The following is a 26584-nucleotide window of genomic DNA, read 5'->3' as shown; positions in this document are numbered from 1 at the left end:
CCGGTGCTGAAACCAAAATTTTAAACCTTGGTTAAATCGTATAGCAAGATACCCATATATCATAAGAATTGCTTAAACATCCCCACTTGCGATAATGAACAAAATACTCCTCATACAAACTAACCAGAATACTATAATCATTGTATGAGAAATGGCCAAAGTACACGTGTCATAAAAATTAACCAACAATTAACACCAATCCACCACATGCAATAAAAACCAACTCCAATCCACAACATGAGGCTTCTGCTTGAACTTCTGCAGCAGCTTCTCCTTGAGACAGCCCAGATAGTTTTGAATCCTTTGAGTATGCTCTTCATTATTGTATCCTTTTTATGCCCGTCTGCCATCATCCTCGGACTACAATCAAACAAGAGAGTCACAGATAATATAAAAACATCAATAAAAAAATAAAAAAGCAGCTAAGACACCTAAAACATAAGTCATTTATAGCAGCTTAGCCAGAAGTGTGCAACATGCTAGCATCTATAATTGGATAACACATGAAAATAGGGACAATTGGCTTTCCATCTAACATGACTCAACTTCTTTCACCCAAAATGTACAAGTCACCATGGAAATGCAGTCAGTGTTTCAGTAAAGATCAAACAGTGATTAGTTGATCATAATCAATCCCAATTACTTGTTAAAAATTCAAAGTGGAAATTGTTAGGCCCGTTCACATAACTGTTTGGCCTGTTTGGAAGGTATTAAGAAACTCTTAGATGGACTTCTCCAAAACTGTCTGCCTTCATCAAAGAAAACAACAGATGCACTATAAGTAGAGTAATGACAAGCTTCCCCTACAAACATTTACAAATAAAAATACACAGTCAAATATCTCGGGGTGCAACTCGGGTCAGGCCGGGTCTAATTTTTTTACAGGAAAACCTGAGTCGTAAACCCGACCCTACCCAAAAATCTTCACCAAATATCTCTAAATTTATGTCATCAAGCGTATAAATTTAAGGACACTATTTTCACATAACAGACATGCTCACCTCAATGAAAACAATTATTTCAATATATTGGAAAATAATTTTCTATGTTAATCAAGAGATATTTAAGAAAGTCACAGTACACCCATATGAGTCGGGTTTTCGGGTTTCGGGTTTTTTTCCTTTAAACCCGGTCCTACCAGAGATTGAGTTAGGTTTTCCAATTTAAAACCGGAACCTACCCAATACCCATGATTTCTAAACCCAGCCCATGTTATTTTCGGGTCGGGTCGATGCGGCTTGGGTAAAACCCAAGTTGCAGCCCTACAAATATCTAAATAGTCAGGTCAGTTATATTCTAAAATATCTAAATTGTCCAGTCAATTACATATAGCACACATGCAAAAGCTTATTCAGTTCTACTGAGATGGTGCTTCTCATCAATGGACTTTTTAACATCATGCGGATTTTATCAGCACATATACACAATGTTTATGTATTGCTCACCATTGATAGAAAATGAACAAAATTAGGACAATGATTGGGATGATTCTTCAAAGGCTTACAAAATTGCACCCAAATAGACCTCATGAACCATGTTGTTAAAACCGTACGCTTCAAATCGAAGATTCAAATCGGAAGGAAGAATCGTTTTCGTAAAAATCGTACAATTCGATTTTGAATCTCGCGATTTTTACGATTCTTATTTATTTGCTTTTTTTTGTGGTGGGCCCTTTACGATTAGAAATAAATCGTCTATAAACTCTTCTCCCCAACTTTTTTTGAAATGGAAACTCTTCTCCCCAACTTATAAACTAAAAGCAAGTAAAGAAAACCCCAACTCCATTCATCTCCTCCTCCTTTTTCTCCTCTTCTTCCCTTCTCCGTATACTTCCTACTTCTACCTATACCGGCCACAAGTTTAGATTACTAATCATGGAATTTTATATTTAATTTAATAGTTTTGAGTGAAAAATAGATAATTACTAATTTTCTTTTTTTTTTAAATGTTGCTTATATTTTTTTAATATTTTTTCAATTTTTAATATAAATCTCAAAAAATCTGACGATTTACGATCCTATATCCGATTTATGATTCGATACGATTTGAAACCTATTACGATTTACGATTCAATTCCAATTTTTATGACCTTGATCATGAATATCATAGATACATCTCTTAACATGGTAGCATTTTGGAACATGAAAGTTTAAAGAAAAGTAGTAAGTCTCTTACTGCTTTCCCATCCACTCTTCAAACCAACTGGAAAATAACCAAAACTGCTGATGTTAACCTCTTTGAGAAGCATGTCAAAATAATCCTTGAAAGATATTTGTCAATTGACAAGTAGGAAAGAAAAAATTTTAAAACGGCTCAAGGATGGTATGCTTACTTGCTCGAGTACTATATGCATAATTTTCAATGCTGCAATGACAAGATCAGGTCGGGAATATGTGCACATTTCTCAAACTCGGTTCAAGTTTTTGTTAATGCGCAGCTGAAAAAAAGGGTATATTGGCAATGTTGTCTACATTTGTCTCTACAGTTTACATCAAGTGAAAGGGAAAAGTTAAAACATCCTACAGTTTTGGTATTTCAATTGAGCTATAATATTGGATACTCGAACCAGAATTGGATGCCTCCCAATTGGTTTGAAATTTGGACTCTTTAAAAAAGGTTAAAACCAAGGTTACCTAGAACGCAGTTTGTTCTAGTACGCGGTACGGGAAAGGGTACGGAGTACAATGGTAGCCCAGTAGGCAGTACGATGAGGGTATGCTAAGTCGGTTAGCTATATGGGGTCGCAGGTCGGTTAGCTAATCCGGGTCGCTCTGGTGCTCACTCTCTAATTTAATGTTATGCCAAGAGATGCTAAAGCATTGGGTTTTTTTTTTTTTTTTTTAAATGAAGAGATGCGAAGGCATTGTTAGGAGTTATCTTAAATATGACGATCAAGCATATCAACCGGTGGCTGCTAACAATTTTTGGGAAAGGTAATCAAATTTGACAGCTATTTAAAAGAGAGATTAAAACTTGTAGTGCCAATATCAGTTTTTTAGAAAGGCAATAACATTGGATAACTTTTAAAAAATACGTTAAAACTAGTAGTGCCAATATCAGTAGGCTTGTGGTCGAATTTTTTGTTTAGGGTTTTAAAGTGGTTGCATGCCTTCCACGGTTTCCCTTTTCCCTTCTCTCTTATGCCATTTACAGCCCCCCTCTTTGCGAAAACAAGGAAGCAGGGAAGGAGGTTTTACAATATTGTACATGGATTGTATTTCGATTGGCGATCTTCAGTAGAAGTTTCTATCAGAACAACATCTGTTTCGGGTTGGTCTCTTTGCCTCTTCTCAATTTCTTCTTTTTTCGGCCTCCAATGAGGTATAAATGATTAGATTAAAGCTGGGAATGAGAGTGTTTTTTTTGTTCTCTTTCCCCCTTCTTCCCCTTCTGCCTCTCTCTCTATGCAATTTTCCCTTTCCTGTGGGTCGTCCGAGTTGCCATTTTTGGAGATCCAAGTCGAAAAAGACCCATGTTTCGGGTCGACGACCCCGGATAGCGGTTCGGAGGGTGGGAGGGCAATCCCGGTAACATTGGTTAAAACATGACATTGTGTTCACATATAGCTCCAAAAAAGCCTAGCTAAGCAATGAGTGCAAGTCAGAGATCGAATAGTGAGAAGGTTAATGTTATTTGATCATTGAAAAAAAAAGGTTTAAGCCTATTTGGTCAGTTATCTGTTAAGGTGTCTGCAAAGTGAAAAGCTCAGCTAGTTGACCAAATTAGGTAGAGTTCTAAACGTGGAGTAATCTCTTAAGGATTCTATGAACAAGTACAGGAAAGCAGGGGAGAATGGAATAGAGAGGTTAGGCAGGAAAAGTTTCCGAGTCAACAAAAGAGTCAATTTATGTAACATAAAGCAAATAGAAGAAAACCAAAACATTCCTAAAAAAATTAGAAAGACCCACAAGAAACTATTCTTCATACTTCTTTAGCATATAAAAAAAAGTGTCAAAAAAGAAAGGAAAAGAGAACTCGATATGAAAATGAGAGAGAGAGAGAGACACACGAAGTTCCTTCCCTACTGAAAAAGTCCTCAAATAACTAGAAACGGAGTAATCTTTCAGTATTAACTTTTAAAAAAAAGTTTAAATCAACATGAAACATTCCCTCCAAATTTGTTATAAAAACCGCCAGTCAATTATAGCAAATGAAATGGAAGTCCTTTGCTTAGCCTGCCAAATGGAATCCGGCACACACAATTCAGACAACAGAGAAATAAGTAAACAAATAAAAATTTATAAACATAAATTTAATTCAAGTAAAACTATGTTCATACCAATCTGTGAAATGTCTTGAACTGGGGCAAAATAAAAGCATGTATGACGTAACCTAAAAATTTTGTTTTGTAAGCCCATATCAAGACTTTGCCTAGAGTGAAAACCCACAAAATGGCCACATCTACAAAAAAATCAATTGATGCAAACAGAAACCCTAGACCTCATCAGATAAAAGCTCCATTTTAGTCATATACCCATCAATCGACAAACCTCTCAAGCAGAGGTGAGGGAAACCCCCAAAAGCATCCTACAAATCATCCATTCACAGACGATATTAGAAAGACCTACACCATGCTCAGCAGATTTCAAGGCAATCAAAGAATTAACTTTCGCTAAATCGATATATATAAAAAAATAAATAAATAAATGATACATAACTGGAAAAAAAAAAGAGCAACAGAGGGATGAAATCGATGAATCTATTTGATCAAACCCTAGAGAGAGAGAGAGAGAGAGAGAGAGCTGCCAACCAGGAAGAACAAAAGAAGAAAGAGTTAGAAGGGATAGGTTGGGAAAATATGAGAGAGAGAGAGAGGGAGGGAGAGAGGGAGAGGAGGAGGTATTTTACCTGCTATGTGTAGCCTAGGACGAGGAGAGGACTCATAGGGGAGATGTGCCATGGTCGACCGAGTTGAGAATGAATGCGATGAGGGTTATCCAAATGCGATTAGGGTTACCCAATATCTTTTTTTTTTAAGAGGGGTTATCCAATATCTGGATTTCTAAATATTGTGTTTTAAAGCAAATTTACAAATCAAAACCTTTCTTGTAATTTGGTTAATTTTGAAATAATGTGGATTTGGCTCAAATCCAGATTCGGATGCCAAAACTGATGTCAGACGCTGGATTTGGATTTAGAAACCCAAATCCAAATCCAAATCCAAGGGCTATCCAAATGGGCCCTTAAGGAAGAGGAAAGCCGCAAAGGTCCCAAGGTAATTAAGAAGACTGGGCTAAGGCCGTACATGGAGTAACAACACTACTAGTAGACTTGTTGAAACATCAGAGGATTGGGAATGGGATCACAGAATAATTGGCTAGTCATTATGGATACCATCCGTAAGCGAAAGATTGATATATGGTAATTGTGGAGTCGAAGGCCGCCGGTGTACTTGATAGTCTCATCAACAATATTGGGGGAAAATGGTATCGCTTGATGCAAGAGGTGCTGCTGGAGGAATTATCATCACTTGGAGGGAAGATAAATTCACTACAGAAGAGATCGAAGAGAAGCAATTTTCATGAAATTTGTTGGCAGCATGAATTCGGATCCCGGTGAGGTGGAAACTAGGCAGTGAAGTAGTTTCTAGTATGAGCTAAAGGAAATTTTTGGAAGTTTGCAAGGTCCATGGATAGTCGATGAAGAGTCAGACTCTCTGGAAGATTGACTACTAGTATGTGGAACTTGTCTGAGTTCATCCAGGAGAACGATGGAGAGCGAACTGATAGATCTACCTCTAGGTGAGAGATTTTACTTGGTCAAATATCCAAGAAAATACCATCTTGTATCTGCTTGATCTAGTACAGAATTCAAAGGAGTGGGAAGAGAGATTTTGCTCGATGTCCAAAAAGGTGTCACCTCTTCCAGTTCCGACCATTGTCCAAAGCTTTTGGAGATGAAGGATTATGAAAGGGAACAAAGGCCATTCAAATTCGACTTGGCGCGTTGTTAGAGAATCCTGGATTCCAAGGTAAGTTTAATTAGTATTGGAGAGGTCTTAAAGTAGAGGGTTAGAAGGGGTTTATCGTGCAGGATGCTGAAATTACTAAAAGCAAAGATAGAGAGGTAAAAAGCATATGACGAGAAACACAAAAATAGAAAAGACCTACTCCCATAGGAAATAGAGGCAATCGATACAAAGGAAGAAGAAAGCAAGATGGGGTAGACAAGGAAAGACGGTCGCTCAAGATGGAATACAAGAGCTTGAGAAGAGAGGAAATAAGTTGGCGCGAAAAACCATGAGTCATTTGGCTTAAGGTGACAAGAATTCTAAATTCTTCCATAGGATAGTGAATGCTAGAAGCAGAATCAACTCGTTTAACTGCCTCATATATCGGGAAGCATTAGTCGATGAGAACGAACGCATCAAGAATATGATCCAACGTTATTTTTCAAAGATCTATTTGAGGGACTACGAGTCAAGGCCTAAGGTGGGGGGTTGGCTTTATAAAAAACTAAGCCATGCACAGAGTGGTTGGAAAGGGCTTTTGAGAAACAAGAGATTAAAACTGAAATCTTCGGCATGAGGAAAGATAAAACTCGAAGTACCAACAGCATTCCAATGGCGTTGTACCAAAAGTTTGGTTTGTGTGTATATTGTGTGTGTGTGTGTGTGTGTGGGATGGGTTGCCCTTTTGACTAGGAGTATGGATTGCAAATGGTGGGAAGCCAAAAAACAGGAAAGGGAACTTCTCTTTAGGTATTAGGGAAACCTAGGTATAAACCCCCCTTTTCTCAACGAAAAAGGGTGTGACCGCTAGAGAGGGGCATGAGAGAGAGACAGCGAAAGAGAAGAATAGATTCTTCCAGGGTTCTTTTCTCATGGTTGTCTCTAGGGTTTTCTATTGGGATTTTCAAGATTTACTTTCATGTATGGTCTTGGTTGAGCAAGACAACGGTTATGGTTCGCAGTTTGCAAGGTTTTTTTTCTGAATGGTAGCAGATTCCATTAAAAAGAAAAAAGGATGGTCGACACAAGAGAAAAACAAACAAAATACAAAACAGGGGAGGATTTCACAAAGAATAAAAGAAACCACATAACAGAGCTATGGAGGAGGGAGAAAATCGAATAGCTCCAAAACCTCCTTCAAAACCCCTTCTCAAGCTAGCCTATCAGCAACTCTGCTGGCAGGCCTTCTAACATGCTGAAAAGTGACTAGAGAGTCGCCCACACGATCCTAGATCTCATCAAAGTATTGAGCAAACCTCCATGGATAAGCGTGTGATCCCCTAAGCCATCTAATGACATGACGGAATCTCCTTCCACCACAACTTTGTCCACGGTTTCTCTCTCCAATAATTTGATGCCTTCATACTGCAAGCACCTCTGTCTCACTAGAATCTGTGAATCCAATGGGGCCTGTAAAAGCCCATCTAAATGATCTAGTTTCATCGCTTGCACTCCCCCAAAACCGGAGCCATCAAAGTTAAGTTTCACTACGCCAGGGGCAGGAGGTTTCCATTCCTGCAATGCCATGGGCCCCTTCTCTATACTAGAGCAAATCTCCTTCCATCTATTCCATAAATCGTATGCAGATACAAATTTGAAACTGGGAAGGATCTTCACCCAGGATATCGTTAGGCCAATCGTTTTGAAGTAAAGGGACGAAGAACTATTTTCTTTTCCTTTGAATACGTGAACTCTTCACCAAGGATATCGTTTGTGGTTTGCAAGTTAATCCTTGTATTTTGCTTTCTCATAGAAGCAGATCGTGTTCTCGCCCGTGGATGTAGGCATCTTGGCTTAACCACAAAAAAATTTGGTACTCATCTTGTGGTTTGCTTCTTTTTACTTTCCCGTTTGTGCACGATCGAATAGGATTTTGCCCTGCAGGTTTTCTCAACAGTGGTAGCAGAGCTGTGGTTGGAGCGATCAATGGTTGAGCCGCGGTTGGAGCATTCGTGAGTATTGTGAGTAGATCGTGGTTAGAGCGATTATCAAGGGTAGAAAGATTGTCCAAGAGATTCTCCTTCGAGGTGGAGGTTTGCATCGTGGGTAATCTGAAATGGTGGTAAATTTGAGTTCTGCCCATTTCAACATCAATAGGTTTAATGGTAAGGGCAGTTTCAACCTATGGAAAATATGGGTGAAGGACATCCATGTTCAACGAGGCCTACCTAAGGCATTAAGGGGAAAGGATGAGAACCCGGAGAAAATAACAGATGCTGAGTGGGAAGACATTGAATCGAAGGCTGTCAGCACAATTTGGCGACGTCTGGCAGATAACGTTATGTTTGACGTTGTGGAAGAAATACCCGCGCCTAAATTATGGGAGAAGTTAGAAAAGCTTTAAATGTAGAAAAACTTGGCCAACCGATTGTATATGAGGTGGCAGTTGTGCAAGTTGAACATGCGAGGCGACGAGAATCTTCTGGAACACATTAGAATGTCAACAGGCATGTGGATCAACCCCACAAGGTTGATGAATAGTTGAAAAAGACAAGGCCCTTTGCTTTTTACTACACTTCCAGATTCGTACGGATATGGCAACCTAATGACGACTCTATTGTATGAAAGGGATACAATGAAGATAGAGAATAGTGGTAAGTAGTGTTTGGCTGCGCGGCAGACTCGAAGAGTAGGGGTATAAGTCAGGGATGTCATTACCAATATAGAGAGGAATGGGGAAGAGAGAGAAAGAATGAAAGAGCAACATTCCTTTCACCTTTTTATGGAACTTGGTTTGAAAGTTATAATGAGGGGTAAAAAAGCCACCTCAGCAGACATGCAATAATTACCCAAGAGTCATATCATGGAGTCTCCGGGGAGTTCAACGCAATATTGGCAACCAAACGAGGAATGGCATTCCAAATCCAACCAAAGTCCTGACGGCTACCGGGATTTTATGCAACCAAACATAGACATTGCAAATCCCGTCCGCAAACCTTCCATCTTTACATAGAATCCCAATCAACCCCACTTCTCCTCAATTTACATTCGATTTTTCTATCAAAGAGTCCGCCCTAATCCGATTCTAACAAACCCCAAAATCCCATTAATTGATTCAGCACAATGGCTATTCTCCTCCTTTATTCCCCTCCTTCCCCTGTGTAATACCCAACTATTAGTCCTCTCTAGACACATCAAAACCTCATAAGAGAAACACATACAAGCTCTCTCTCTCTCTCTCTCTCTCAAGCAATTTCTTCGTTTTTTTCATTTTCATCATTGGGATGTCGGGGCTGCAATCAGTTCATCATCTCCCAGCCTTCAAACAGGATCTCCAAGACCCCCCCCCCCCCCCCCTCCTCTCTTCTCGCAGCTTCACCATTAACTTGGAAATATGCAAAAGGGGAAGGCCTAAACTTATTGATTTAACTAAATATTATTACTTCTTATATTTATTCTCATCTTGTATGATATCTGATGTTGGCTGTTCATTACAATAAAATATCCTACTTGAAAATTTTCATTGATCTCATACAAAGACACAAAATTCCTTATCAGTAGCTAGTGGCTTCACGTATAAAATACTCCCTGCTAGATTGACTTCCCCATATTCAAGTTATCTGATTTCCATTATACCTATTGTTATTACAAAATTTAGGACAAGCATTAATCCTTATTTCTCTTATTTATGTTTTCTCTCAATTATTTGTTTGCATTTCATGTTCGAACGCCTAATCCATTGACTACAAATTTGACCCCTACCCAAGACTCTGTAAGATCCATTTTGTTTTACCTAAATAAGATTCCTTAGGTTGCAAACACAATAAAATACGCAACCAAGCTCATATTCCATGTTTTAAACCTCCTATTTTGAAACCCATCACTTTGCTTTAAAGATAGTTCTCTCAGAAATATTCTCATATTAGTCTAAGCTAAGTACTCTTTTCATTTATTTTATTTATTTATTTTTGAATGGTGGTACTCTCTTCACTTGTCAATAGGGAAAAGTAGTTTTCTTATCTGTTAAGTTGATTGAGTTTATCCTCTCATTAATAACTAATTCCATACCATTAATAATTAGAGTCTTAGTTAATACTAGTCATTCATTCAATTTCTGCATTGGTTGATTAATGATATACGTGCACTCAAGTTCAGTTTGTTTGATGGTTTTAAATTTCGACCGAAACATATCGTTTTCAGTTTCCATGAAGACCGAAACGAAAACCCAAATGATTTATTCCACTTCATCATTTCAGTCGAAGTCAAATCGAGGAAAAAAAAAGAATAGATGTTGCAATTTACAGCATATAAAGTTGTTTTTCTCAAAACAAAAACAAACAAACAAAACAATAGTACTGTAGTCCGCTTTAAATTAAAAATATATATAATATAACATACCTAAAAGCTTCAAGATGAAGCTTGCCGTCGCCGTCGTTGTTGCCATCGCTGCTTTGCTGCTGCTGCATACTGTCGCCATGGTGGTTGGTGCTGACCCACTACCTCCGTTGGTGTCATCAGTGTCGTCGACTGTTGCTGCCACTGCTGTGAGGAGGCCGTGATCGTGATGGGAGGGGCTGGCGTCATGAGCATGAAATAGAAGCGAAAAAAGAGATGAAAGTTAGGCTTTTGAAAACGAGTAAGGTAACCGACTATCAATCTATCTATCTATAGTATATACAAAGCATGTTTCTTTCCATTGTCACTCACTTTTTTAGAAGAAATATTTTTATTGGAAAATATTTTTCCCATGAAAAATAGTCTTTGCTAACATTCACCTCCCTACCTCCCTCTGATAATGCGATAAATACAAAACCCGTGAATTAATGTTTAATACTTCTTTCTTTTTTGTAGAAACTCCTCACATTTTTGTTCTCACCTATGGTTTTTGCTTTTAGACCTACTGTTTCGACGGGATGTGGCCACCATCTCCACCAAAACCATGCATAGGGTACGGCCCACATTTGAACCTCATTTTTATGGGATGGGCCCCCATTTTACACTTCGTATTTTGATAGGTGGGTCCCACCATCTCCAGCTAAACCCATGCATTAGGGTGAGGCCCACCATTGTGCACCAGTGTTTTGATGCAGTGGGGCCCACCATTGTGCACCAGTGTTTTGATGCATAGGATCCTTAGTTGTCGACCTCTTACGAGTCATACGAGTCAACTCCCGAGTTGAGTCGTCTAGTGACTCTTACGAGTCGCTAATCATATCATTTTTCTCTAAATTGAAGAAAAAAAATTCGACCAGAAATGTTTTTTCTTCCAGTCCACATAGGGCCTTAAGTTTGGTATTTTTTTATGTTTTTACTAAAGCCCTTCTATGGGGCCTCGTATGGGCTGCAGGAATTCTTATTAGGCCCCTACTTTTCACTAAAAGAATAGAATGAATCTTACCTGGAAAAGATAAAACTTTTCCAGTTTAATCAAGGCCCATGTTTTTTAACCTTTGATGTGTTGAAAGCCATTCGAATGTATATGATGCAAATAGTGGTATCAATACCAATTGCATGGTATCACAAAGGTAGAAAAACATTTAAGATTTTTTATATTTATCAACATGGTTTGTGGACCCATCCTAGCAGAATCGAAGGTGCCCACTTTTCATTTCAATATGAAGAGTCACGGGAATTTCAAATTTCAAACCTAAGCATCATACAAATAATGAATCTCTAACTAAACACTCAAAGGGGAAATGGCTTTTTTTAGAAGCACTTTACTTTGCCATTCATTTTATTTCATTAATGTAGATAATGATAGTTGGTAGGCAGCATCATTGGACTGCATGGCAAAGTAACCATATGTTATGCATGAGATGCCAAATCGACAAGGGACCAATATCACCTCATAACTCTATGTAGTATTGACAGAGTTGGCTCAGAGGCTCGCGGGATCCCCCGTGGCGTTTTCTTCAATATTTTGATGAGATTAAGGACCTCGTCAAAGAAATGTCGGTATCTTTTCAGCAGGTGAGAAGATCGGCTAATGAGGTGGCTGATAAGTTAGCAAAAGATGGAGTGTCAAATCAAGTTCTCACTCTTTATGATTTCCTCCCTCCTTAATTTCATCTCTTATTTGTTGTATTTGGTTTTGTTTCTCTTCTAGTTCTGTAAGGGGGACTCCCTCAGTCTTCTTTAGTATATCATACTACCATTCAAAAAAAAAGTATTGACAGAGTTGGCTATTGACATAGAGTTGGCATCCATGGAGGGATGGCTAGTCATTGCACTTTTTTATACTTCATTAGTCATTACAATGTTACCTCTTTATTAACTTTATTGTTCCAAACATGTGCAACAACGCATGTCAGTAAGTGTTCGATGTGATGAAGCCATTAAGGATGACTTGCTTGCTTATGTGATGGATTCTTTTTTAATGGTAGAAGAATCTCATTAAGGAGGAAAGAACGGGAAAACCCGCGACCAAGGCGGTCAATGCAAGATAAAAAAATAAGAATACAAACATACACAAACACTACTAGAGGGTCATCAAGGAGAGAGAAAATCAAACAACTCCAAACCTTCCTTAAACATTCCTACTCTAGCTAGCCTATCGGCTTCACTAATTGCTGACCTCCTAAAATGCTAGAAAGAAAGAAAGGACTTGAATCTCATCAAAGTAATGTGCAAATGACCATGGGAAGGAATGGGACCCATTAAGCCACCTTATCATATTGAGGGAGTCTCCTTCCACTATCACTTGATCCAAGATATCGCTCTCTGCAATTTGATACCTTGGAGTACTGGCCTAACTTCAGCCCCATTAGAGTTTGTGATGCCAACGGGGCATGAAAAAGGCAACCTCGCTGATCCGCTTTCGTCTCTAAGAAGCTCGCCTATCCCAGCTGGCTCGAGGTTACCCAAAAACTGTATCCATCAAAGTTCAACTTCAGATGTCATTGCACAAGTGTGTCTCACTCCTAGGAGGTTGTAGTCACCTACTCAATACTAACACAAACCTCCTTCCACCCACACCACAAGTCGTAGGCTGACAAAAATCTAAAGCTAGGTATTCACCTTTAAGAAGACAAAATGAGAACTCTTTACCCAGCCTCTACGGCATTTCTTTACTCTAGGCAACGCTGGAATGTTCTTTATCCTAGCTACTCGTGAGGGCACAGGACAATGTGCAATTTGATGGTAGAATGAATTGACATTGAACTCCCCAGAGGAACTCTAGATCCAACTCCTATTATCTTCTGTAATACCAGGCCCCACCAAGGGTAAAATAAAAGGCTATTTTACTATTCACAGGTAAAAAGGTCATACACTATTCACATTTGCTATTCATATATATCATTTACATTTACTACACATTTACTATTCGCAGCGGGGGTCGCTACCAGCGGGTCCTACCACTGGCTCGTCCCACAACTAGTAGGACCCACCACCACACACGCCCACATCAACTCAACAAAGCCTTTGTCCCAAACTGGTTGGGCTCGGCTAAATGAATCCTTTAGAAAAAATTCGTGAAGAAGGTAAAATGAATCTACCCGGCTCTAATCCTGGTCCTAGTTGGGTTCTTCTACGTGGATCATTTTCTTCCATTCTATCATATCCAAAGTCATGTTCTCTGTTAAGTTCCTAGCTATCAAGTCTTTCCTCATTATTTCTACCCAAGTTGTTTTCGGTCTGCTCCTACCTCTTTTTACTCCATCAATTTGGCACGAGTCGCCTCTTCTCACCGGAGCATCCAAAGGCCTATGTTGGATATGTCCAAACCATCTTAAGCGGTGCTCTCTCATCTTCTCCTCGATTTGAGCCACCCCCACCTTTTCACAAATGTCTTCATTTTTAATTCTATCTAGCCTTGTGTGGCCGCACATCCATCTAAGCATTCGTATCTCCGCTACACTCATCTTATAGGTGGCCCAACATTCTGAGCCGTACAGCATGGCTGACCTCACAACTGTCTTATAAAACTTTCCCTTCAACTTGGTAGGGATTTTACGGTCGCACAGAACTCTTGAGGGAAGCTTCCACTTCAACCAACCTGCTCTTATTCTATGGTTAACATCCTCTTCATCTCTCCTTATGTAGAATTGAACCAAGATTGCGAAAGATATCCCTCTTAGGTACCTCCTGTCCAGTCATATTTACTACATCCTCGTCTCGCCTCCTTACATTACAAAAATTGCATTCCATATATTCTTAGTCCTACTTAGTCTAAAACCTTTAGATTCCAAATTAGTTCTCCATAACTCTAATTTAGCATTTACTCATGCTTTGGTTTCGTCGATTAATACTATGTCATCTGCAAATAACATACACCACGAAACCTTATCCTGGATACCCTCTGTAAGCTCATTCATAATTAGCGTAAAAAGATATGGGCTTAGAGCTGATCCTTGGTGCAGTCATATTGTAATCGGAAACTCAATAGACGTGCCATCTGTGGTTCTGACACTAGTTACTGCTCCATCGTACATGTCCTTAATCACATCAACATATTTAGTAGGCACTTTTTTCCTTTCAAGGACCCACCGCATAACACTCCTGGGAATCATCTCATACACTTTCTCCAAATCAATGAAAACCAAATGAAGGTCCTTTTTATTTTCTCTAAATCTCTCCATTAACAGCCTAATCAAGAAGATAGCTTCCATAGTCGTTCGTCCAAGCATGAAGCCAAACTGATTCTCTGACACCTTAGTCTCTTTTCTTCGCCTATGCTCAATTACCCTCTCCCAAAGCTTCATGGCGTGACTCATTAGCTTAATTCCCCAGTAATTGGTGCAACTCTGAATATCCCCTTTATTCTCATAAGTAGGTACTAATGTACTCTTCCTCCACTCTGCACGCATCTTCTTAGCCTTCAAAATATTGTTAAATAATCTAGTTAACCAAACTAAACCCACACTCCCACCTACTCTAATTAAATCACCAAATAAAATGTTCGTCACCGACGAAATCATAACTCCACCGACAAAATCATAACTCCGCCGACGAAAATCATTCAAATATATTATAAAAATAATATAAAATAATATTAGCCTATCTTGTACTATTCACAAGCCTTTACTATTCATTTATTTTTGCACCTTTACTATTCATTTATTTTCCTCTATCAATAGAGGTTCTCGTAGACAAGGAAAGCAAAAGAAAAAGAAAAAGAGAGAGAGAGAGAGAGAGAGAGAGAGAGAGAGAGGGAAAGAGAAGAGATGTGGAAGGATCCAAGAAGAACAAGGAGAAAAGAGAAAAATCCTCCTCGTCAGTCATAATCCGCAGATTTCTTCTCATAAGTCGGTTTTGAACTAATGTAGGTGACGATAACTCTAAACTTATGCCTTTAGACAATCATTAATTTATTTGCATGCAATGAAAATTCTTAGTTCATGCTAATGAGTTGTGAAAATAATCACTTTTAAGGATATGTATCTTACTTACAAATTTTGCTATACTACTAGCATGAAATTGTGAAATAATAATGTTACATCAGTTTCTTACAAATAATGCAATGTTATGGACACTTGTTAAAGAAAATAAATGACAATAAAGGCATTGAGAATTATGAATTGGTGGATTGGGCGGAGACATGAGTCGTCCGAGAATAATGAAATTCCGCGCCGACTATGGGTTTTTAACGCACCCCCATAATAGTAAATGCATCATCTTAGACAATGATGTTAAGGGGCAGGGTGGCCACTAAGCATGTCGTAAAAAGTCTCACATCCCCACTACCTGTAGACGAGGGCAGTGGAACATATTGGAGGCGGGGTAACAAGCTAAGGAACTGGATTATCTTGGATGAGTCGTCTCTTTCTTTTTCTCTTTTTTCCTCTTTTTCTTTCTCTTTTGTTTTCTCTGTCTACGGGAACCTCTATTTATACGGAAAAATAAATGAATAGTAAAAGTACAAAAATAAATGAATAGTAAAGGCTTATGAACAGTACAAGAACGGCTAATATTATTTTATATTATTTTTATAGTATATTTGATTGATTTTCGTCGATGGAGTAATGATTTTGTCGGTGGAGCTATGATTTTGTCGGTGGCGAACGTTTTAGTCGGTGATTTAATGAGAGTAGGTGGGAGTGGGAGTGGGAGTGGGAGTGGTGGGTCCTACTAGTGGTGGGACCCGCTAGTGGTGGGACCTGGGCCGCATCTGGTGGGCCCCGCTGCGAACAGTAAATGTGAATAGTCTATGACCATTTTATCTGCGAATAGTAAAATAGCTTGTTCTTTTACCCTTAGTGGGGCCGGGTATTACAGTTTCTCCTAACCTTTTGATGTAACCTCTAGCATTTCTAGAAGCCTGGCCCCCTAGGGAACTCTATCAATGAAATTCCTTTTGAAGTTCAACTTCCAAGAAACTGTCCCCATTCCACTCAAATCATTCCTGGACGAAGACATCTTTATTCAAAATCACAATGATAAAGTCAAGAAACACCTCCTTAAGTGGTGCATCTTCACACCACTTTTAATGCCAAAACTTGATTCAATTCCTTGGATACATTCTGAATCTAATCCCTCGGTGAACTTTACTTTTAGTTGTAAAATGTCTCTCCACACGGTCACTACCCATTATTGAAACTATCATCCGAAATCTAGTGGCTCAGGGTAGAACCATACTACTTCAATAACTTTGGCCCAAAGAAGATTGAACTCCTCTCCAAATCTCTACAACCATTTCCCAAAGGTGCATTGTTCACCTCCTTCTCTTCTGATACCTAGTCCCTCAGCCTTAATGGGCTTACAGATCTTCTCCCAGCTAACCAGATATAATATTCTCTTCTCATCAACACCCCCAGCCCCCCCAATAGGAAATCTCCGTTGGATCTCCTCGATTCTCATTATGATTCTCTCAAGGCATTTGAAGATCTATAGTTGGTAGATCGGGATATTTGTTAGATCTGCCTTTACAAGGATCCCACTATCTTTTCTTAGGCCTTCCCGCTCCCGACAGGAGACCTAAGTGGTCGGAAACTTATCTACTTTGCAGCCAAGTAGCCTAGCTAACCCATCAACCTCATTCGCCGACATATTGATGGCAAGCATCCTGAATTTTCGAAAATTCGATCTCTGGCCTGCCACCATCTCGTAGCATTTAAGTGTAATACCTTCTTCACCATTCAAAAAAAAGTGTAATACCTTCTTTACTCACAGAGCACTAAAATCCAATGTGTCATCAGCAAATTGAAGATGAGTTACCTCTTCTTCAGAATTTACTATTTTGAAACCTCCAATCAACCCTTGGGATCTTCCCTTATCGATCATTCTACTTAAGGTCTCTACAACTATTACAAATAAAAAAGGGGATACGGATTTTCCTTGCCTTAGACTCAAAGAAGATTTAAAAAACCTTTCAGTGGTTCATTTATAAGAACCGAGAACTAAGTGAAGGATACACATCTCCTAATCCATGCACGCATTTGTTGTCAAACCCCATTCTCCTTAGTGAATAATCCAGAGATCATATGTTGTTTCCCATATCCAGTTTGCACACGCCACCGAGTCTCTTTTTAGTATATCAGTCCACTAATTCCTTGGCTACCAATGCACAATCCAATATTTGTCTCTCTTGGATGAAAGTTGGCTGGTTTCCTCAAGTAATTCTTTAGAGTACCTTCTTCAGTCGCTCCGCCAGCACCTAGGTAAAACCCTTACAAAGACATCTAACTAAACTGATTGGACGGAAAGTTGTTATTTAGTCGCTCCTTTCACTTTAAGAATTAGAGGAATGAATGTGGCCCTTGTTCATTTATCCAATTCCAATCCTTCGTAGAATTGCTTAAACAATTTTGAGATATCCTCTTTAGCAAAGTCCCAACAACTCTGAAAGAATGCTAAACAAAATCCATCCAGGCCCGCGCTTGATCCCTACTCAACGCAAAGATCCCTAGTCGGCTAGTCTTATTTCCTCTTCTGTGAAGGACTTTTCCAAGGCAGCACTATCTCCATCCTCCAACCTACATTTTTTTTTTTTTTTTTTTGAATAGTGCCATCATCCAGCCTGCTAAACCCTACCTCCTCAAGAATGGGACGAACCAGCTACTATGAGGTATTACAGACCCTTGTAAAACTCAATCTCTTTCACTATTTAGCTCCTAATCTTCTCCAGTTGATCCATTCACATGGAGCACAATGATGCGGTTCCCCGCCCTCTAGCACTTGCTATGCCATGGAAGTATATTGTATTCTTATCCCCTTCCTTTAGACATTTCACTCTTGGATCTTTGCCTCCATGATATCTCCTCTTGGAGCACTAGATGGTTATGTTCTTCCTTTAGAATTCCCATTTTCTCCACCTCCTCCCTACAAGCATAGCCTCGCTCTTCTGCTCTGGCAAGTCCTTGACTCTAGATATTAACCACATTTTTCTTTTTGCTCTTGTTTTCAATTTGTCAAGGCTCCGTCCCTTTTAACCTATTTTTTAACGTAACCAAGTTTCATGCCAATTACCACATCGGCTGGACCTAAAATCGTAGCTTCATTCCACAATCCCCCCAGTGTCACTTCCATATTAGAGACTTCCAACCACGCCAATTCAAACCAGAATGGGTTGTGCCCCCACGACTCTCGTCTAGGACCTAATACAAGCGGGTAATGATCTGAGGTGGTATAGGGCAAAGCTGATTGACAGATGTCCAGTAGCAGAGATGACCACACTGGGACACACAAGGAAGAGATCAATTCTACTTCGACTTGAGTTTCTAAACCAAGTGAATTGTTCCTTGTTTAGAGGTAGATCAACAAGCTCATGTCTATTGATAAAATTAGAAAATGTCCTCATGTACTAACAACTTGCCCTCTCCTCAACTGACCTAACCCTCTTCATAGTTCACCAATGTATACAAATGCACCATCTCTCTAATCATCTTTCTGGGCACTTCAAGTCTTGATGTCTCTAACTGATCCCTCATCTGAAACTCCCTCATCTCCACCTGCCAAAATAGTTGCCTTAAGTTTTCCTGAAAACCAGCATAGGTTAAACCCAGGAATCCACTTGTAGCCAAAACATGATTCACAAGTAGCTCAATTAATCCAGATCTGGGGCCAGCAACGCTATTGGATCTAAATTCTCTTCAACCTGCTGCAACTCAACCAATCTGCTGCCTTCCTCCTCTTCAACCCCATCTAGTCCGCTTAGCCAAACCAATTCATTTCCTTACCAAAACAATCTTCTGCCTCAGAAGTGCGGCTATCTAATTGCTGGGGCCTGAAGGTAAAAGAATTTGGATATATTTTCACTCTTCCAGGGGTATCTATTTCCACATATTCCATCCCTGCACCTAAACCAGCTTTCTGCGAGCAACCGGGGAGACTACAAACCAGAGGTAAACCCAAATAATGTAATCTGCATAAGCGAATGAGTTCCCTGTTACGGACTTGGCTTGATTGGTGTGCCAGCGGATCTCCAAGAATTGAGGGGGCGAGGGTGAACTGATTTGACATGTGTGCTGAAGCTCTCTTATCCGAAGCTAGATCAAAGTATGTGCTTCTGTTTCCCAATGGACGTGCACCGCATTTTATCGAGTTAACACTGTTGGACTGAGTCCTAATATCCTACTACCTGGCAGCCCCAGCCCAAGCGCAAACCAATTCAAGCAGCTTGCGGCTAGAACAGGGCTCACTGTCCCGCATGAAACACTTGAGCTGGACCTGTAGGAGCCCATCTGAACCGGTTTTGAATGCATATTAAGCTAGACATGCTGCTGTGGTTCAACACCATCATAGGCGCTGCCTCTTGTCTGTGTGCTATTGGGCACTCCCACCGACCTAAAAAGAAGTGGTAATGTTCTGAGATATGTAGACATCAGTCGCCCTCATTCTAATAAGTTGGCAAGATACTAATCTTCCTACTCAACTCCATCCAATGAGAGATCGTTGGCGTAGTGTACCTCTGAAGTCTGAACACATGGCGGGAGAGTATGATAGATCGTCGGTGCTTGATCTCTACCATGTGTCAACCTCTCCACCACCAGACAGGATGACGCTCGTCTCTGGTGGACTTGCTCTAGAATGGCGTTGCTCTTGGAGAGGGACCGAATTTTCCCTTTGCATGCATCTCCTCATAACCTCCCTTCCCGATATTCCATTTCGATCTTGGATGACATCTCCCTTCCCGATCTTCCATTTCTATCTTGGATGGCATCTCCCTTCCCAATCTTCCACTTCTAACTTGGATGACATCTCCTGCATCTCCCACGAACTCTCACGTTTCTAGATTTTACCCAGCAAAGGTCTCCAGCAATTTTAACCGGCATGGGCAACGTTTTTGGTGCACCGAGGATGATTTGATCAGAAGCCTTCCACTACTACAACCTCTATAGGCTATTGCAGGATTCGTCCACTGCAAACACTTCCGGTTTTGGTACCGATTAGCCAAAAATTGATTTCACACCAAACATGAGGAGGAACTCCCATAACCTCCCGCCATGTCGCTGTGAGTACATTCGCAAAATTGATAAACCATAGTCCCGTCTCTTCAATGGAGAATCCCAGTTTTGACTGCCAAAATTGTTTCACGTATTCTGCATTAACTTCTGGAAGCCGGGTGATCACCACCTCAAAGGTGACAATCTAATAAATGGCTATTCTTTCGCTAATTCCGCTTGTTCTTTTGAACCAAGTTTCCAACGTGAAGAGGGATCAATTGAAGGGGAATCACTTTCATCCTTTGAGGTATGTATTGGGTCTTTACCATTTGCTGCACTATTCACTTCTCGAACTGCCTTGGTTGCTAATTTTCTCATCTCTACTCGAACAATTTTTTTTCACCGCCAACACTCTTCTTTTAAAATTCAAGAGATTGCAATGGGAGCATTTCCAATCTCCCAAGTTTCTCTCTCTTCTTTCCTTTCTTGCCTTCTCTGGTCTTCTTCCTCTCCTATTCCTCGCAATATCCCATCTTCTTCCTTCCTACACTGAGTCTCTTCGAGTCTCCCTTGTTGATTCTCTTCAAGCGTCCTCCATCACACAGACCTCTTAGGCTATCAAAGAATGTATCTGTGCTTATTCTAGCATTTTACGAAGTTTTGTCTTAAAATTTCATCATTTGCGTATGTTTCCCTACGTTTATGTGATTTTACAAGATTTCTACCAAAATTCCAACCAAAACCGAAATGATTATGTTTCCGTGTCAACCAAAACCGAAACTGAAATTTAAAACCTTGGCTTGTTTTGACCTATTTCCATTTCACGGTCTGTTAACTATTTGTCTTTATAGCTCACTTTATCCTAAGCAAGGTGCATGAGTAAGTAAACTCAACTCAACTCAACTAAGCCTTTGTCCCAAACTAGTTGGGGTCGGCTAATGAATCCTTTAGAAAATTTTCATGAAGAAGGTGAAAGGATCTACTCGGCTCAATTGACTAAGTCTAATCCTGACACTAGTTGGGTTCGTCTACATAGATCAATTTCTTCCATTCTATCCCATCCAAGGTCATGCTCTCTATTATATTCCAAGCCCTCAAGTCTTTCCTTACTGTTCCTACCCAAGTTGTTTTCGGTCTGCCCCTACCTCTTTTTACTCCATCAACTTGGCACGAGTCACTTCTTCAACCTGGAGCATTCAAAGGACTACGTTAGATATGCCCAAACCATCTTAAGCGACCTCAATTGATGCCACCCCCACCTTTTTACGGATGTCTTCATTTTTAATTCGATCTAACCTTGTATGGCAGCACATCCATCTAAGCATTCGCATTTCTACTACACTCATCTTATGCACATGCTGCTTCTTGGTGGCCCAACATTCTGAGCCGTACAGCATGGCTGGCCTGCATGAGTAACTAAATACAAGATAAATGGTTTGCAAGTATATAATATATTCCTCACCATCAATACCATCATATAAGCATTTACTTTGCATTTAAGTTAATCTGTCACAAAAAAAAAACTATGATTTGTGCACACGGACACAAGTGTCGCATGTCGACACAGACATGAAGAGTCGGACACGACAAACCTCCAAAATTTAGAAACGGGTTTTAGGTTTATGGGAGGGGATATAGCAACTAATATTAGTTGAAGAAGAGCTAAAAGTAGAGTTTATAATAAAAGAAGACTTAATAAAAAAATCATTTGAATATTTTTTTTCTTTTTTTAATCTGCTCTCTCTCTCTCTCTCTCTCTCTCTCTCTCTCTCTCTCTCTCTCTCTCTCTCAAAAGAGGTAATAAAATTGAAAGTCACATTTGACATGGTACAAAAATGTGTCCACATGCCCACATTAAGTCTAACACTTCTAGCAATACCTTTAAAAGTATACCAAGGACCACACGTCCACATGTCGTCATGTGTGGAAACAGGTGTCGTGTCGGACGCGACAGGACACGTGTCAGCAATAAATTCAAAGTGTCAGCTAAATCATAGAAAAAAAAATTCAATTGTAGTTTTGAACCATTGGTCTTCGATTAATAGACATCCTAGACAGCCACTGCTGCCCAAAACAGAAGAGTTACCCTTCTCTAAACTCTAACACTGAAACTGGATTTATCTGTCATATCTAGGTCATAATAGCATTTAGTACGTCCAATTCTCAATGCTTAATCCCAACAATCAGCCTTATTGCGTTTATAAGAGTAGTCAGCTTGCACTAAATGCTGAAATTGTGCATACCATAGAAATATTCTCTTCTTGTGTCAGTTAATCACTTCAATCATTAATTTCAGATTTCAGATTGCATCCATTTTATCTAAACCGAATCATTAGCCAAAATAAGTTTAAAATTGACCACTAAAATCATCCAATCAAATAAACCTTGAAAGACATATTACCTCATCAGCTGAAATCTCTCTAGCCTCCTTACTAGTTTCAAATCCAAACTTTCAAAACTCTCTCCTAGCCTCAAATATAGATTCATGATTCAAATTCAATTTTGAAATTCTCATATGGAGACTCAACTCAACTCAACTCAACAAAGCCTTTGTCCCAAACTAGTTGGGGTCGGCTAAATGAATCCTTTGGAAAAAATTCATGAAGAAGGTAAAAGGAATGAAATTCACATATGGAGACTTTCAATTTAAATCCAAACTTCTAAATACACTCATACGGGCCATTTGGATACGCAGATTTTAGAATCTTGGTTTTCCTCAAAATCCTGGATGGGAGACTAGAGGAGACCTTCTGTCGTTTTCTGATTTATCACCCTTCTTTCCGTTGAGCGAGAGTAGGAGATCATCCCGTGTTTCCAGGTTTTAGAAATCTCAGCATGGGGGAGAGATTTCTAAAACCCGGATTTCTTACTTAAAATCCAAGATAATGGATTGTAAAATCCAGAACTTTAAATTGTTTTCAAGCTAAAACCTGGATTCTAAATTCCACATATCCAAACAGCGCCATAGGTTGAAAGTTTCACAAATCGTCTTGCTCTATATGCTGAAATTTTACATAACATAGAAATCTGATCCTCTTGTGCCAATTAATCGCTTCAATCATTAATTCCAGATCGCATCCATTTTATCTAAGCCGAATCGTTAGCCAAAATAAGTTTAAAATTGATTGCTAAATAATCCAATCAAATAAACCTCAAACGTCAATTTACTTCATCAGCTGAAATCTCTCTTTCTTTTAGCTTCCCTACTAGTTTCAAATCCTAACTTTCAAAACTCTCTCCTAGCCTCAAATATAGATTTTAGATTTAAATTCAAATTTGAAATCGTCTTACTGACACTTTAGATTTAAATCCAAACTATACACTCAAAAGTTGAAGCTTCTACACATACGGTTGGGTTAGCTAAACCAAGGTCATTAGGAACTCAAATTCTCCCCTGCTCTAGATTCAAATTCAAATTTTAAACAAAGCCTTCCCCGGTCTAGATTCAAATTCAAAATTTTAAACCCTCTCTTGTTACTAGATTCAAATTCAAAATTTCAAATTTTCAAACTTTTACTTGTTTTCACCTATTAAGCTCAAAAGAAACAAAGAAAAACAAAAATTAAAAAAAAAAATCCATCTATCAGACCTTCGTTGTTTTTCCACTATGTTATTGTTTATCTCTTACCTATCTGTTGAATCGGCAAAACCGCAGACACAACAACAGCCGAAGAAGCAGCAGCCTTCTTCAGCTTCGGATCTTGCTCCAAAGTTGAATTTTCCAAAGCCGCAGCCTTCGCCTTCTCCTCCGCTAATATCTCACAGAAATCCCTATGTGAGATGAAACTATCCTTCCTGCAAAAAAATAATAAAAAATAAATAAATAAACAGAACTTTTAAAGAAAGTTAGATCCTAATCCTAAAATTAAAGAAACAAAGGGGAAATTCAAGGGACCTAGAGAAGAGAGTGCCGCAATTGCATCGATACCCCCTCGGGCCGCAAGTCTTACAATGGGCCTTCCAGTCAGTTTTGACTGCGTACTCCTTTGAGCACTTTTCGCACTTCCATTTCTTCACGCCGTGCTTTCGGCAGTAATGCTTCTTAATACCACTGATATCTCCTAAAGCCCGAGATGGGTCGTGATGAATGCACGAAGTCTCCGGGCACACATAGACGCGTTTTCGGACCTCCTTATTAGACTTTGGCTGGAGCTTCCATGGCAGATTGTGTCCCCTTCTGTGAAGCTGCAGGTTTTGGTCTCTCTGGAACTCTTTGTTGCAGACATCGCACACAAATTTGGCTGACGACATTAGGGTTTTGGGTGACAGGGCAATCACTTCTACCTCAGGATCTGTGGAAAATAAAAAGCATTAGTATTTAAGAGAAATTACAGAGAATTGCCTACATTTCTAGGTTTTATTTCTCTGTATCTTGCCATTTACCTGATATTTCAGCGATACCCCGTTTCTTCTTCTTTGTCTTCACCACCAGTGCTGCTTCTCCCAAAGCCACTTCGGCTGCTTCTCCCGAAGCCGCTTCGGCCGCTTCTCCAGAAGCCACTTCTTCTCCAGAAGCTGCTTCGGCTGCTTCTCCAGAAGCCGCTTCGGCTGCTTCTCCAGAAGCAACTTCTTCTCCAAAAGCAGCTTCGGCTGCTTCTCCAGAGGCCACTTCTTCTATAGAAGCGGCTTCTTCTCCAGAAACAGCTTCGGCTTCTTCTCCAGAACCGACTTCTTCTCCAGAAACCGCTTCTGGAGAAGTCGAATTCTCGTTTGAAACTGCCTTGGAATTCTCAGGTTCCATTGTTTTTTCCGTAGGTATCACCGTGGAATTCTCCTGTTCCAATATTTCTGTAATCATGGGTGCAGGAAATTCCGAGATTTTTCGATATCTCAGCTGGTGTAAGATTCAAAAGATGCTAAATTTCTTGGATTTTTTTTCTAACTAACTTTCAGCCAGTGGAAATCCAAAAAAAAAAAAAAAAACTTGAAATTTCTAGGGTTCTATGATTTTCACTCCAAAAGAGTCACCAAATTTCTAGGGTTTTTCGACCTTCCAAATTCACCAACTCCAAAAACAGGCACCAAAATTCTAGGGTTTTTACTCCCCAGCTACCAGTCACCAAAATTTCTAGGGTTTTTCCAGCAAATTCTAGGGTTTTTACTCCCAAAACAGTCACCAAATTTCTAGGATTTTTACTCCCCAGCTACTAGTGGCAGTAACATCAAAGGCAAAAACGAATTCAACTTCTATTTTATATTTCCAGATCTAACTATCATTCAACCCCGACAAAAAAAACCAGGTTCAGAAGCCCCAAAACCCTAGCACAGAAACCCAGATTTCAAATCACGCCCACAAACAAACTCAGATCGGATTTCTCAAAAAAATCAGAGAGAGAGCGCTTACATTTGTCGGACCTGAAATCCGTATCTCTAATCCCTCGTTTCTTTCCCTGAAACCCTAAAAAGAAAAAACACGATTCACAAACGATTCTTACCGGGTCGGAAAATCCGATTTATCCGGCACGTAAATGGCTGAGATAGAGCTTTAAGGGGTTCCTCCCTTCCTCTTCTTCCCTTTGATTCGAGAGAAAATGCAAGATGAGCTTTCAAACCCTAGCTCTTCAACTCAGAGAACATAATCCCAACCTCGATCCCCGTTCTATAAGATGTGGACAGATCTTATCCGTCCACGTGTACGAAGTGCACGGCTCTGGATTTTTCCAAGGTCGTTTGCCACCATCTTTCTTTGTCGTTTGCGAATGGAATTTGGAATCTTTTGAAATCTCTTGGGTACTGATATTGGCACTACCATTTTTTTATAATTGCACAAAATAGTAAAGGAGAGTGTGAGTTAGTGCGATTATAAAAATATGGCAGTGCAAATATCAGTAGCCTTTTCTTCATGCTATTGATATTGGCACAACCATATTTTGATAATTGCATAAACTCACCTTGTCTTTTCTTTTTCAATCGGCAGGTGAGGACTTTTTGGGAACCGTAATAACCTTTCACAGCTATTTAAATAATAAAAGACAAAAAGGGTTGTTGCAATTATAAAAACATGGTAGTGCCAATATTTTTAGTTGCAAGGAGGAATAACTGTTGCTCAAAATGGGTGTTCTTATAAACAAGGGAGAGTGCTTTTACTATCCCTAACCTTTAGGTACTTTCTGCAAGCCCAAAGGTTCAATGATCACCCTTTGTTTTGATTGATCCCAAACCCAAAGTGATTAGAATTTTTAATCTAATGATTTGCTTGTTAGAACTGTGGATCAAGTTCATGTCAGTATGAAGTTACTACACAAGCAACTCAAATGGAAAGCATCGTGACAAGCACATCAAGGAGTGTCAAAGAATTGTTGATGATGAATCAGAGAGAGAAAACAGCCTTCCGAAGATTCAAAGTCCAAAGCATTCAAGGCTCACGAGTTGA

At 39.6% G+C, this 26584-nt stretch overlaps 1 protein-coding gene across 1 annotated transcript; it reads right to left on the bottom strand.

Moving 5' to 3' along the window:
* Nucleotides 1-113: 113 nt before the first annotated feature.
* On the bottom strand, nucleotides 114-25784 carry LOC143857837 (uncharacterized). The gene is made up of 5 exons (XM_077368356.1): nucleotides 24595-25784; nucleotides 24107-24503; nucleotides 23840-24006; nucleotides 10289-10464; nucleotides 114-360 (listed from the first exon to the last, which is right to left on the bottom strand). Exons 1-4 carry the CDS (start codon nucleotides 25007-25009, stop codon nucleotides 10298-10300), a joined length of 1146 nt encoding a protein of 381 aa, XP_077224471.1. The 5' UTR covers nucleotides 25010-25784; the 3' UTR covers nucleotides 114-360; nucleotides 10289-10297.
* Between the last annotated feature and the right edge of the window lie 800 nt (nucleotides 25785-26584).

The sequence above is a fragment of the Tasmannia lanceolata genome, unplaced genomic scaffold (genome assembly GCF_043159265.1).
Source record: "Tasmannia lanceolata isolate RefF3 unplaced genomic scaffold, GAP_Taslan_0.1 ptg000025l, whole genome shotgun sequence".
In the NCBI taxonomy this organism is placed as follows: domain Eukaryota; kingdom Viridiplantae; phylum Streptophyta; class Magnoliopsida; order Canellales; family Winteraceae; genus Tasmannia; species Tasmannia lanceolata.
This window is presented reverse-complemented; position numbering and strand designations above follow the sequence as displayed.